Source organism: Larimichthys crocea, chromosome I (genome assembly GCF_000972845.2).
Source record: "Larimichthys crocea isolate SSNF chromosome I, L_crocea_2.0, whole genome shotgun sequence".
In the NCBI taxonomy this organism is placed as follows: Eukaryota; Metazoa; Chordata; class Actinopteri; family Sciaenidae; genus Larimichthys; species Larimichthys crocea.
In genome coordinates, this window is record NC_040011.1 from 19,211,116 (window position 1) to 19,226,379 (window position 15,264).

Here is a 15,264-nt window from a genome sequence, read left to right on the forward strand (position 1 = left end):
TCCGAACCCCAAAAGCCTCAAAACGATTCAAATACTCTTCTTCAGTGCCCTAAACGGATGATCACGGCTAACCTGCTACACCTTCACAACATCATTTTGCTTCTGCACGTTAAAGGAAAAGTTCAGTATTTTGAAGTGCACCCAATTACTTCTTTAATGTAGAAGACGGAACCCCATGCACTCCACTGTAAGTTGTTAACTGGGTGTATATACTGCCTCCTACAATGTTGGCAGAACAGGAAGAACTCTCATCATTCTGGCTTGTAGAGCTCAAACAATATTCCAAGAAAGTTACCCCCACTGTCAGCCTCATAGTCCTAATATTTAAACAGTCTAAATGAGCTGCCTATCACAGGTCAAGTTGGGGAAATTCTCACCTCAACTTTGCTGGCAGTGGAAACTGGAGACATGTAGCTTGTTTCCTGAGTGTCTCCAGATCAGAGGCTTCTAGAGTGGTATTCCTGCCTGCAGAGATCAGTAGCAGTCATTCTTATTCAGTTTGACAGAGAAGCTTTTACTGTAGCTCTTTTCACCCTGAAGCCAAGTAAAAGCTGTCAAAATGTCTGCCCAAATGCCAGTAGGTGGCAGCGTAACTAAATTTGAAAGTCTTGCAGTCTGTGATGTACCTGACTGCTCTTTTAATCCTCATACCTACCGAATAGGTACAATGCTGTGTAGTTGTTCTCGTTGGTGTAGGTGTACATAAGCAGACAGTCTGAGCAGCTGTGCAGGAATCTGTGGTTGGTAGCTGCAATTTTCACTGCACAAAACAACAAAGATTCATGATGAGGACAAAATTCATGACACACTGTGTGCAGATGTGTCGATCAAAATGTTCCTGAAACTGTGCTGTAACAAACTCTGTTAACTGTCTTACACAGGTTCAAAGTGAGACCCTAATTCCTATTACATGTCATTGGTGTTATAACTAGTGCATATCTTTCAATGAGACAACTTACAGTGGACATCTATGATTATGTCATCGATGAAGGTCATATTGGGAGCAAATTGTGGCATCTACCTTCCCTAAAATAAGAACTAAACTTTAGTGTTTCAGCAGCAAACAAAAAACTGTCTACAGCCAAAATAAAAGAAAGGGTTAGGGCCATTTTTTTTTATTATTATTATCCACACTTCCAATATATTGGAATATATTATTTATTATTATTATATGTAAACATTACATCAGATTCAAAATGGGAATCTGGGTCTAAACAGAAATTGGGTCTAACACCTTTAAGTGAGTATGTATGGAATATACTTTTATACAAATCTGTCTATAAAACACAGGGAGAGCCATCACAATACTACCACCATTTTGTTTTAAAATGCACCAATGTAATGTGTGCATAATTACTCTCCTCCAATCCTCCAACAGCCACTTAAAACAAAGCATGACAACCTCATGACCCATAAGCAGGGGTCTTCAACCTTTTTCAGCCCAAGAAAATGTAATCTTTTTTTCTTTTTTTGAATTTCATCAGGTATTTATTCACAGGCACTTACACAACACAACACAACACAACACAACACAATTACACAATACTTGCTTTCAGGCAGCTGGAAATTCTGGATATTTCAATTGTGCAATTGTACACACACACACACACACACACACACACACACACACACAAGTTCAAGGTACAAGGTCTGGGCAAGAGCTGCATTGTACATAGACCTCACAGTGGGGTACAACTGATGATGAATGATGAACATTATCGGGAGTTATTAAGTCGGCCAAAGAATCAGTTATGACACATGACAAATAGCAGTTGCAAATGTTTGCATGTTCTCCTCCAGTCATTTAGCAGACGCTTTTATCCAAAGCAACTTACAAAAAAGGGAAACAATCATGGTACAGTGTGACTAGGACATGTTAGTGTAGCAATACTGTGACAGTAACTGAGGGATAGATTTAGCATGTCAAATAAAATCAAGATCAAAAATAATAAATCCTTGTACTTACAAATGTTAGCCGAAATGCACACACAATGGTCTGTTGGCAGTCTATTAAATTACCCTGAATTTTCTGTATTACTTATTCTTTCATTAAACCCACGAACAGACTGATAACACAACACTGGTTAATAAAGCATACACAAACAGATAATCATTTTTTAAATACATTTTGAAAGTGTGTTTTTGATGCTTTCTCTGTCCTGGTTGCACATAAAGCCAGAGAGGTGCACAGCCACATAGGATTGGACATACTAATGAATTAATTTAGTCTGTGAGTTACGTCAGATCTGTTATATAGATAGATAGTTGGTGCTGTTAAACATTTGGACTTCTAGAATCATTCACTGCTGTCACCCAGTGGACACCATGAAGCTCACATGCTTTTTTCAGAGAATCATCTAAATCTGAATCCTGTGCTGTTACTGCTGAAATGTCTCCTGGATTGGCTTCACTCACCACCAGTGAGTAAAGTCATCAGGAGACGATGGATTAACTTTACTCACGGGTGGTGCCTCCAACCTAGAAAGGTGTGATAGAAGAAATGAAATAGTTGGACAATTGATTGGTTGTTTGACAGACAGTTAATCAGAAATGATTTTGATGATAAATGTGTTGTCTTATTGCCAAACCTCCTCTAGTTTCAGCTTTTCCACTGTGATGATTTGCTGTTTTCTTTCTCACGTGTGACAGGACGTTGAATTTCTTTAAGTTTCACCTTGACATTGTGATGGACGTCTATCTCTATTATGTGACATTTTAGAGACCAAATGATTCTTTGAGTGCTGCTAAATGCTGGATGAAGAAAGTATAAGTGTTTCAGGCGGAGCCTCCTTCTCCACCAGCACTGATGATGGCCTCTGATACATAACGCAGATGTCACAGATTCGAGAAGAAACAGACAATAACGTCTCATCACCTCTCCTCCTTGGACACTTTTTAATATTTCATAACATGTGTTTGCTTTGCATCAGTCCACTCCGTGTTGTGAGGTCATCGTTACTACACCTAAAGTAGTCGGTTAGAATGGTGGAGGGCTGCTCCCACCTCTTCTATAAATGTATCTAATGTGTTACCTTCATGTGCACACACATGAACACTGGATGAACAGTGTATCATTGAAACAGGTGTGTTCACTCAGCATCACTGACGTAACACACGTGAAAGCAGCGCGTCCCCGTCGTTACATCATGACCTTCACATGCCCACTGCGCGCGTCCGCCCTGTTCACTTCATGATCACAAAAACGCAAAAAACAAGCAGATATGTGTTTATAGCGACACCAAAAATATTTAATATCGTATTTGTTTCATTTTATTGATAAAATAAATGTCTTAACCTCATAAACGGTTCTATATATTTTGTTTAACTGTTAAAAGCCGTTCAGGCGGTGAATATGTCGCCGCTTCAGGGGTCCTTGAGCGGTGCATGGTGCAACATGTGTCGGACGCTTCCAGAAGCAGCTCCGCAGTTTGTTCTGATCCAGCCCGCAGACAGCCGCTCCGACCCGGACCCGAGCTCCAGCTGCACCCCTGAACCCCGAGTGCAAGCGTGACGACCCCCGGAGAGTTTCCCGCCTCTGAGCCTGTCTTTGCCTCGCGCTGTCAGCGTCGACACGTTTTCTCACGTTTATTTAGCCCGTTAGCCCAAAATGCTGAGCGTCGCCAGGACCGTCTCAAGGACTCTCCCGACGGGGACCTGCACGGGGAACGTGTCCTCTTTGATCAAAAAGGTGAGTCCTTGATTCCCTAATTAAAGGGCGTCCTTAATTAAATTACGACAAGCAGCCGGCCAGCTTAGCGTGCTAACTAGAGGGTTAGCGGCCTGTTAGCCGGGCTGTTAGGCGGCCTGTTAGCCGGGCTGTTAGCCGGGCTGTTAGCCGGGCTGTTAGCCGGGCTGTTAGCCGGGCTGTCAGCCGGGCTGTTAGCCGGGCTGTCAGCCGGGCTGTGACTGGCTCTAACGTGAAGCGGTGTTACGGGAAACAGCGTCGCTGCTGTCTGTTCACTTTAAATCAATGAGTTAGCACTGACAGTGCTGGGGCGCTAGCCGAGGCTAAGCTAACAGCCTTATTACATTTTACGTCACGTCTTACCTGTCACCTGCTGAAACTGACGTCACGTCCTAACGAGCGCGGTGTCGGCGTGTCGTTCTCTCGGCTGCTGTGTCCGTGTGTCCTCTGCTTCACACTCGGTGGATCAGTGACCTTCAGTGACGTGTCCTCCACATGTTCACACTGTGTTTGTGTTTCTGCTTCCTGACGTGGAGTTACGTGTTCACACACGAGCTTTGTAGAAGTGTGTGTGTCTTCTTAACTCTGTTGTGATGTCATGTCTAACAAACTTTTTCTGACTTTGATGCAGAACACCAGTCACTCTTCATATTATATTCATATTGTGCTGGTTGCCGCTGTGCTCCAACATCTGCTAACAGTTGTGTAACTGTCTTGTGGTGTGTTCACAGGCGTGCTGGGGTGGCTTCCAATCAGATGCTCTCAGAGCTCTGTCCAGGAGAGACTATGCGTGAGTATCAACTACAAGAGTACAATTGCAAAATAGTAACTATTACGGAACTTGTACAAAGACTCTAAAGTCAGTTAACTGAGCACAGAGTTCAGAATATGCTTCTTCTAGTCGTCTAAAGAAGGTTTCAGCATATATCATATATCTATATCTGTCACTCATGAACAGCTGAAACGTCCCATCGTCACAAACAGTTCAGGATATCCGTCTCTCAGGTGAAATTTCACAGTGCACCTAAAATATTAGTAGTCTTGAAACAGTCCTCTTCATCATCTGTTCACATCCTGACATCATGAGACGACACCTCACAATCCATCAGCAGTACCTGGTCAGTGTGGGGCTTCAAACAGGAAGTTAGCACTGAGCTGAGTGTCACAGAGAGTCATCAGCAGGTTGGAATAAGTCCACTTGTCCACAGCATGAGACGTCTAGTCGAGCTGTGAGCCATGGTCAAGGTCACATGACAAGTCACTGAGACACATTTTTTGTTGTGGTGTACACACCACTGTTGTTCAATAAATAGTTTGAGACGATGAAATGACCACTGCATGCTTCTAATTAAATGTCCTACATTCATCATATAATATCAGTGTAGCATGAACTTTTTACATTTTCCATCAATTTCACCCGAAAGTCAAATATCCTGAACTTTTTGTGAGTAGTGTATTTGTTTGTTATTTGTTTGATATTAAAACTCAGAGTCGGCGTCCATATGAACAGCTGCTAGATGAAACAAAGTGACTGTACCCTGAATACTCTACACTCTCTTTTGTATCTGCATTCATACTAACAATAATGTGATAAGGGTTCCAGAGTCTGGAAATACTTGGTAAGACGTTACTCTTTAAAAGCTGTGTGAACCTGCAGCTCGCAGGTTAAAAACGTGAGCATAAACTGTGTTTAAGTTCCAATGTACATCTGTAATTTTTACTTCTCACACAGGTCCTCAAATACTAGTGCCTAAGAAGTACATTTTTTTTTTTCTTTTAAAGTTTAAAACTATAACGAAGAAAACATTTCTGTTGGCTAACAGAACGTTATATAACTGAGTGTGTGTGTGTTGCAGGTCAGAAGCTGTCAAAGGTGCAGTCATCGGCATCGACCTGGGAACCACCAACTCGTGTGTCGCAGTCATGGAGGGGAAACAGGCCAAGGTGAGGATGAACAGACATTTATACGGGGCTGGTATACTCCACCAGGGGCTTGTCAGATAGCATGTGAAACCCCCATCACCTCCACCTTTGCTGCTGAGCCTGAAACAGACGGTCAACATTCACACCCTTCTCGCTGTGATGGGTCAGCTGTCACTGAACACTTGACAGGGATGTGATAGTTTGAATTAGACTGTCTCACAGGCCTATCAGCCTGTGCCTTGTTTTAATACAACATATTTTGACAGTCACTGTCTCTGCATGAAATATATGCAAACAACTATTGGTTACTTTGGAAATGTGTGTAGTTTTTTTTTTTCCCCCCTTACTGATTTCTTGAGACTTAGACACAGATTGCTCCCTGATGTATGAATAAATACTGGACTTCTATTCAGTAGTGAGAAGAACAGCGTGCAGCAGCTTCTGTCTAAAGCAGAGCTCTCTGTGTTTTGCCTTCCAAACATGGAAGCTGACAGTCAGACTCTGCAGTCAGTTCTTCTTGTTCTCCTCTGATATCTGAGTGACTCCACTCCAGGTGGATGAACGGTGACGCCTTCACTCTGACTAAAGGAGTTGTGTTTGGCTCTCAGGTGTTGGAGAACGCAGAGGGAGCCAGGACGACTCCGTCAGTCATCGCCTTTACAGCTGACGGTGAGCGTCTGGTGGGCATGCCTGCTAAACGCCAGTCCGTCACCAACCCTCAGAACACACTGTACGCCACCAAGAGGCTGATCGGACGTCGCTACGACGACCCCGAGGTCCAGAAGGACCTGTGAGTGCATCTTTGGCCTCGTTTGAAACACTGTGTGTTACTGTCAGGAGTAATGTGTTGATGATAATGTTCATCAGATAAAACACTTTCTGGGATTAGAATTTATTAGAACGAACCAAAACATTGAATAAACGTTTGACAGAACCACTGATGGAGCAGACTTCAATTTGTATCATTAACAGGAAGAACGTCCCCTTCAAGATTGTACGTGCATCCAACGGTGATGCCTGGGTGGAGGCTCATGGGAAAATGTATTCCCCCAGCCAGGCTGGAGCCTTCGTCCTGATGAAGATGAAGGAGACTGCAGGTATCTCCACATGCACTGAATAATTCATGTCACTTGTTTTTCTTTCAGGCGTTTCTGTCATTTGTATGTGACAATTTGGTGTTTGTGTTACAGAGAGCTACCTGGGAACCAAAGTGAAGAACGCTGTGGTCACTGTACCAGCCTACTTCAACGACTCTCAGAGACAGGTGCACACACACACACACACACACACACACACACACACACTTAATAATTCTGAAGTATTCACACCGGCACTAAAACAATGAGAAAAAGTGTCATGTTTCAGACAGAACAGCTCTGAACTCAGCCCTTCACCACCAACTTAAAAAGATGAAGATGATTTTTCTCTCCCACAACTCGTCCTTTGTCTATTCAAAGATTGTTTAAACCTCCCTCTGGTAACATCTCTCCTACAGAAACAGTACATTATTCTCTATTCACACAGAAAGCAAAGTGAATTTTCACCCTGTTGGACTTTACTCATCATTAGTGTTTGCGCACGGATTAACGCAAGTGAATGTTCATCCTTAATCTGGTTTACTACAGGACACGAGCCGGAAATAAACATTTTCCAATGTACTGATCAAAAAGTACTGCAATAAATCCATCATGATTCAGATCATCCGGTCTGTGTGTGAGACTACAAATCAACAACTTTTAAAAACTTGTTTTATGAATGAAGTTTGGATCGTTCACAGCTTTGTGATAACTTTAGTTTGTAGTAAAGTCGAAGTCATAGTTGGAATTAAGTCTCTGTGCCCATAGAGAGCCACACACTGTGAAGCAGAGTGAAGACAAATCCACGTTTACCCCCAAAAATAAAAAAAAAAAAAAAAACCCAGAGCCGAGCCTCTCACTAATGTTTCTCCAAGCAGTCTGCTGGGTGTTTTTCTTCAGAGCTTTGTGGCAGTTTAGATTTAGGATTAGTGTTAATCTTAAATCTGCTGTGGAGTCGTACAAACCAACAGTTTGAAATCTTGTCATTTATTTGAAACATTTTGTAGTCTAATAAAACATTTACTTTGTGTGACCCTGGCACTAGTTAGAAGAGACTTAATGTAGGTAGTGTCAATAGAGTGGGCAGGCTGCAGGAGGGGCGGCACGTCACACTCCCTGATGGTTTCTGTGTTTCTGTGACTTCCAGGCTACCAAAGACGCTGGTCAGATCGCCGGTCTGAACGTCCTGCGTGTCATCAATGAGCCAACAGCTGCTGCTCTGGCCTACGGCCTGGACAAAACCCAGGATAAGATGTGAGTAGAGAACCAGCACTGCTGCAGTCAGTACCAGTTCTTACTGAAACATGGATCAGACACTCAAAGTAATATTTTACTCTAACCGTGTTTCCAGCATCGCTGTGTACGATCTGGGTGGAGGTACTTTTGATATCTCAGTCCTGGAGATCCAGAAGGGAGTCTTTGAGGTGAAGTCCACCAATGGTGACACCTTCCTGGGAGGAGAGGACTTCGACCAGCATCTCCTCAAACACATCGTCAAAGAGTTCAAGAGAGAGGTAGCTGAGTCTTTCAAAGCGCCTCCTCGCGTGTAGTTCACACTTTTCCGGGTTTCATGCATCATGTTTTGTCTGTTTCAGTCCGGAGTGGATCTGACCAAAGACAACATGGCACTTCAGAGAGTCCGGGAAGCTGCTGAGAAGGCCAAGTGTGAGCTGTCCTCTTCACTGCAGGTACACAGAACACCTGTAAACAGTTCAGATACAACAGTGCTGCACCACAGGTTCTGTTTTAAGAACGCAGTCGTACACGCCTCACTCAGGTCTTCTTGAGGATGTTGAGGCTGATGTTTTCTGCACGTACTCATGGAATGAACGAGGGATTGATTAGTTTCCTCCCAAAGTTAAATTCAGTACTCAGCAGCAGACATTAAAGCCACTGACGATGGTTCTGTGTTTAATTATTCATGTATTCACCATCATCATGGATCTAATGAAAAGATTGCACTGGAATCATTTGAGATTAGCTGGTTTCCATAGAAACAGTGTACTATTGCTCAGTTCTGCTGCATCATATCTGAGACGAGTTTTCCTGACAATGATTACATTAATTAGAGCTCTCAGTTTGAATGACTTCCGCTTAGCACTGACAGCAGAGCACTCCTATAGCAGTGCTAGTATTTGATGATTAGCAGTAATTAATAAAGATTTATGGTTGTCATCGGTGACGGTGTCAGACATTTTCTTCCTGGTGATTGAAGCACCGTCCTCACATCTTGTTCTCTGTTCCAGACTGACATCAACCTTCCCTACCTGACCATGGATGCCTCCGGCCCCAAACATCTCAACATGAAGCTGACTCGCTCTCAGTTTGAAGGCATCGTGGCCGACCTGATCCGCCGCACCGTGGCCCCCTGCCAGAAGGCCATGCAGGACGCCGAGGTGTCCAAGGGAGACATCGGAGAGGTGCTGCTGGTTGGAGGCATGTCTCGTATGCCCAAGGTACAGTATGACCCCTAGCCTACTGACACGTGACCAACAGCACGCCTACAATGAGACGTGCAGGGTTTTCAGTCATGACACATTTTAGTTGTGTCATGTAGAGAATGGAAACAGTGACTATTGTTCAAATGTGGCATTTGTGGTCCTTGCAGTCTATCTCTACACATGTGTAACAGTCAGTGTTTGTCTCTGCAGGTCCAGCAGACAGTCCAGGACCTGTTCGGCCGTGCTCCCAGCAAGTCTGTGAACCCTGATGAGGCGGTTGCAATAGGAGCAGCTATCCAGGGTGGAGTTTTGGCCGGTGACGTCACCGACGTGCTGCTGCTGGACGTGACACCGCTGTCTCTGGGTATTGAGACCCTGGGCGGAGTCTTCACCAAACTCATCAACAGGAACACCACGATCCCCACCAAGAAGAGTCAGGTGCTTGAACCGACAGTGCAGGTTGACGTCCTCATGATGTCTTTAAACTCCATTGGCAGGTGTAAACCTCTTATCTGCTCCCCTCCAGGTCTTCTCCACAGCAGCTGATGGGCAGACTCAGGTGGAGATCAAGGTGTGTCAGGGAGAGAGAGAGATGGCAGCAGACAACAAGGTCCTGGGTCAGTTCACCCTGGTAGGAATCCCCCCCGCTCCCCGAGGTGTTCCTCAGATCGAGGTTACCTTCGACATCGACGCCAACGGCATCGTCCACGTTTCCGCCAAGGACAAGGGCACAGGGCGCGAGCAGCAGAGTGAGTGTCATCAATACATTGACAAGGTTTTGCTCCTCATGTCGCTGCTTTTTGACTCTGTCACTAGTCACACATCTGCTTGATGAGTGTCTGTGGTCTCTCTCCTCAGTCGTGATCCAGTCATCAGGAGGCCTCAGTAAAGATGACATTGAGAACATGATCAAGAATGCTGAGAAGTACGCAGAGGAGGACAGGAGGAGGAAGGTAAATTATATTTAGTATGTACTGTCCGCTGATGTATTTGGTCTGTGTGCACGTCATAGCCGCGGCGTGTCCTCCTCTGATCACCCTGTTATTGTGCACAGGACCGCGTGGAGGCCGTCAACACGGCCGAGGGCATCGTCCACGACACAGAATCCAAGATGGAGGAGTTCAAGGACCAGCTTCCTGCTGATGAGGTAAGACCTAAATCTTTAAATCCTGCCAACATGTAACTACAGTCTTCTGTGTCTCACTCAAATGTTCGTGTTTCGGCCCACTCACAGTGCACCAAGCTGAAGGAGGAGATCGCCAAGGTCAGGGAACTTCTGGCCAACAAGGACTCAGAAACAGGAGAGAACATCAAACAGGCGGCCACCACCCTGCAGCAGTCGTCACTCAAACTCTTCGAAATGGCCTACAAGAAGGTAAGAACACAGATTCACATGAGAGCTCAACAGTTCATCTAAAAGTTATCGAAGGTTGCAATACGCAAATCACAGCTGTGTCACAACATGGCCTCTCGTCACTTTGTGTTTATTTTTCTTGAAATTAAGAATTCAGTGAAAAAATGAAAGATTCCCGCTAAAACTGTGACTTGTATCGCCATCACAACACCTGTGATATAATCAGTCCTAATTCAGAATGTGACAGTTTTAGAACTGTCAGCTCGTGGCGGAGTCTTGTCCCTGCCTGTGGTATGTCCTAATGATGTAACAGACAAACGTAGTAGTAGTAGTAGTAGTAGTAGTAGTAGTAGTAGTAACATTGTTGGCAATGTAAGGAAACATTAAAATCAAAGAAACGTTGAAATTTTACAAAAACTATCTGCAATACTGTTAGCCAGTGTTTTATTTTGAAGGGTCTTATTTCCTGTTTCCTTTACTTCAGAGGATATTTGAAAAATTACTTGACAATTGAACAAGTCTTCTGTTTTTCTGGAATCGTTTCAGCTTTAATATTTATCTGCTTGTCTGTCAACTTTAGATGTTGAACGTTGAGCTCAGACCTGCTGTGATCTGACTCATGTCAGGGTTACACACGATTCGTTGTGAATTAATTGCAAATGTATTTTAGTCTGTACAATGAGCACCAAACTATAGTTCTTTCAAACAAAAGTCCAGAAGAATTTCAATAAATAACTAGAATTGAATTTAAAGACACGCAGACATGTGAAATAAAGTGTTTCCTCCGTCCTGCAGATGGCAGCAGAGCGGGACAGCAGCAGCAGCAGCAGCAGCTCGGGCTCATCAGAAGGAGAGAAGAAAGAAGGCCAGCAGTAGACCTTTGCACTTGGGCGTCACGTGGTTTCCATGACAACACAGGACTGTCAGGCTCGGGGCGGACTGGGTCGGGGGAGGGTGTCAGTCTGGAGTGACAAGCTGAATCTTAGTCATTCTCACCGTAATATATTATTCTACTGTGTTTTGGCAGTAAAATAGTGGCAAGATAAATGTGTATGCTCCTCCACGTCCTCCCATATCTGTAATTTAATTGTCACAAACATTGTCATGTATGTTTATTTTTACAGAGCTGTTGATTTTACATTTACATTCTGAGGTAGTTTTTGCTTGTTTGTGGCTCCATCACTTTCTGTTTGTATGTCGAGTTCAGAAGCTTGTGCACAGTTTGGACAGCCCTCCTCCGTCTACGTTACATAATATTGTACAGTGCTCTCCAACAATTCTAGCTATCTTGTTTTAATAGTGCGCTCAACAACTCGGAGGTGGGAAGTTGCCATAGAAAAAATAGTGAAGTATATTTGACACTTTGTCAGAAACTTGGCACCTCTCAGTTGTCTCGAGTCCACTCTAAAGACTTCTAAACTCAAACAGAACTGTAGTCCTGAGGTGATTTTTTTCTTTATTTCATTTCAGTTGTGAAAACAATTTATCACTGAGAGGAACTCCTCTCACGTCCTGACATTTAAACGGCTTGTTCAGGACACAGGACATCATTTTCCTTCATAGTGATTAATGCCGGAATCTATATAAATGTCTGTGTGTGTGTGTGAGGATGAGGTCAAGCTTCAGTTCAGTGGATCATTTAAAGTAGAGGGACAGAAGGCCTTGATGTGTGAGAGTCTGAATTCGTTACAGCCTCCTCTGGAGTGTTCATGTTAAACAGAACTGACTGTAGTTCAACCGTGCTGTGTGAAAGTGGACATCAAACTGCACAGTAGAGGATGAGGCCTTAGTTTAGTTGTTTCAACAACAGGATTTGGGATGCAACAAACCAGCCATTCCCCTCCAGAAGGAAGTTTAGTTGCTGCCATAAACTGCTCTGTAATGTGATTGTTGCTGCGTGCCTGCCTCGTAGTGATCAGGGAGCAAAGAGGTGGGCCGGAGGCAGAGGGCTGAACTCATGTTCTGTTTTTGGTGTGTGATTATATTTCTGGAATGAAAACTGAGGCTCATGATAACTGTTGTCTTTTCTAATAAAAATATCAAATGTGACACTGTGTGCTGTTATAATATTTAATATAATCAGTATGCTCAGTAGTGTGTTTGGTTTTAAAGTCTGTGTAAAGTCAGAATAAATGTGAGTTCTGAGTCAGACCAAAGAAAGTGTTATTAACCACCCAGCCAAATCTGAATGATTAAAAGTATCGACAGGTTTATAAAATGAGGTGTTGAAATCAGGTAGAAATGAGCAGTATTCCCAGAAAATGACATGACTAACTTTAAAACTCTGAGTCAGATGAATTCATCTCTATCTCTCTGCTAGGGGTGCAGGGGTATGCTCAGGGTGGCCCTAAGCTTATTAGCAAATGGTAGCATGCTGTCACACTAAACAGGAAGGTGAACATGGTTAACAGGACTGCTCAATGGCTGACTCATTGCCTGAGGGAGGGGATTTTTTGTAGACATAATTGTAGTCGTTATTCTACAACATTTATAAGTGAGTGCGTTCATCACTGAGGCTGACACATTCTTTAGTTTTATAGACTGTATGAAAATGTCCTGATGTCTGTGCTTTTCCCTCCTGTGCTCGTCTTGAATTGATCAAATACACATCCAGCAGAGGGAAGCAGTGCTTCATGTTCCATCTTCATTTTGAATTTCTTTAACTGCTCAGGCTTCCTCAGTGCATCTGTATATGAATCGTGTTCAGTTCTTCTCTTGTGTTGTGGTGTAATGCAGTGGTGACCGACAGTAAGGTGACCGGCAGTATATGAGTGTCAACGTCTTTAATTGGCAGAGACATGATCAATTCAGCAAGTCACGTTTAGTTAGATGGAAATGAATCATTCTGTGGCCTCCGATCACAGTGAGCATGTATCGCATGCGATTGCCATGTGCATACACAAATGTAGCAACTATTACTAATGATGCTGCTGCTGATGCTCACGGCCTCCTCAGTAAATGGAACTTGTTCAGGTATCATCAAGTGATCTGAATCACATGATAACAGTGGTTGTACAGTATATAAAGTCATAAGCTCTGTCTATGTTTAAAGGCAGGGACAAGTAACATTTCTGTATGCACACTCAGCCGTGGGAAAGGAAGTGATGTCATGCCTCTGATGTAAGTAAGGTGACCGACAGTATATGAGAGCTACATGATAGTTTGTAGTGTGATTGTGTACTAGTTACAATGATAAAACAAGCTGGAATAATAACTTCTTCTGTGTCTATGTAGCTGTTTTACAGCAACAAACAAAACTAGTGAAAGTTGAAGATGAAAAAAATCTTGTATTTTACTGAAGTATACAACACACTGTGCTCTGTAGTAACTTTATTGTCTGGGTTTAATGATTTAAAGATAGAACCACAGAGAATGGGACAGTGTGCACAGTGTTAGTCATTTCATTAAGCCTACAGTCAGCTGAATTCCAGAAGTTGGGAACTGATGTGCTTACAATCATTTTGTAATGCTGAATAAGAAATGTCTTTGTGTTCCAGGTGGTTTGAATACATGACATCAGATCAGTCCTCATCATTTAAGCTGAAGACTATCCCGACGTCAACTTCACAGGCAACAAGAAGACGTTTTTCTCGGAATAAATGATCTTGTTATCACGACAAAACAGCTTTTTGTTAACTCGAGATAACGAGATAAGATCACCTGCTATCACGAGAAAATAAACTTTGTTGTTTGTGATTACGGCAATAAAAAAATAATTGCAGTCACAGACGTTCTCAGCTCCTGTACTGAGCTCCTCGTTAAAGAACTTTGACTTTGTAGACTGCTATGAAGTCACATATTTCCTGCTGTACTTAGAGGAAGTAGCACGTTCCTCATCTGTAAATGCTAAAAATGTATGTTCTCTTGAGTGACAAATGCTTGTATGTGGTATGAAATGTTGTCGTCTAGCCACTGGCACGACATAGAGGCAGATAGGAAGGCAACATCTTCCCTTCACCTCACATCTCCTCCTGTCCTGCTGAACATGTCCTCTCTGCTTAGACAGGAGCTCACACCCACAGCACAAAAACAAGTCAGACCTCACAGGCGGTTCAGACACTGCTACCTGTCCTTCATTTCTTCATGAGGAAGAAGATAAAAGCTCTGCTAGCCAAAGTCAAAGTTAGCAGCAGTCTTCACTGATGAGGACTTCAGTGAGATCAGCCAAATGGGAAGAAGACAGCATATGAAATCAGAAAGTTTCCTTGTGTGATGGCACTATCAAGTGGGTAAAAGTGTAAGGGGACATTTCCAATCAGGAATACCGATTTCCTCTAGGGGCAGTCTAATATGAAAGGAACCTTTGAGGTTTTAAAATTGATGCTGGGAGAAATGTGGCTTGTTGGTGCTGAAGGCTTGTAGATGTACTCGCTGTAATCCAAAGATAAAACCTGCTTTGAATTAGAAAACATAGAAGAGAGCCTCATTCTTTTGTGTCTCACTGCTTAGTTCCTACCAGCCTGATAGTGGTTCATTTCATCTTATTAAGGGCTGATCAAAGAAGCTCAACCACTAACACACCAGGGTAAGAATAAGGACTAAAGCTTATGTATAGAAAAGACACAAACATGAGTTTACTGAAGCTATCATACTGACATTTATTTCATTGAAGTTCCACCTGGATCTGTTTTGGTTCTCCCAGCATTGTTCATGATTTCTGGAAACGGTGTGGTGGAGGCAGTGATGGCTTATTTTTGCCTCTAAAAAGGGAGAATGCCATAAAAAGTTTGAGAATCACTGATTTAGTTTGAAATGTAAATGCTGTTTGACGATCAGACAATGAAG

The 15,264-nt window shown here is 43.2% G+C and overlaps 1 protein-coding gene and 1 long non-coding RNA gene across 3 annotated transcripts; one reads left to right on the forward strand and one right to left on the reverse strand.

The window, feature by feature from the left end:
- Positions 1-388: 388 nt before the first annotated feature.
- Positions 389-4,378, reverse strand: LOC113746009 (uncharacterized). 2 transcript variants are annotated; one of them, XR_003462555.1, is made up of 4 exons: positions 4,049-4,378; positions 960-1,026; positions 656-760; positions 389-465 (listed from the first exon to the last, which is right to left on the reverse strand). It is a non-coding gene; the product is annotated as an uncharacterized LOC113746009 (long non-coding RNA). The 2 variants fall into 2 exon arrangements; XR_003462556.1 differs by lacking the exon at positions 960-1,026.
- Positions 3,350-12,528, forward strand: hspa9 (heat shock protein 9). The gene is made up of 16 exons (XM_010734059.3): positions 3,350-3,688; positions 4,417-4,475; positions 5,542-5,629; positions 6,217-6,398; positions 6,581-6,705; positions 6,799-6,872; positions 7,832-7,938; positions 8,036-8,198; positions 8,280-8,372; positions 8,931-9,140; positions 9,336-9,563; positions 9,652-9,874; positions 9,984-10,078; positions 10,180-10,272; positions 10,360-10,500; positions 11,275-12,528. Exons 1-16 carry the CDS (start codon positions 3,608-3,610, stop codon positions 11,353-11,355), a joined length of 2,043 nt encoding a protein of 680 aa, XP_010732361.2. The 5' UTR covers positions 3,350-3,607; the 3' UTR covers positions 11,356-12,528.
- Positions 12,529-15,264: the final 2,736 nt, after the last annotated feature.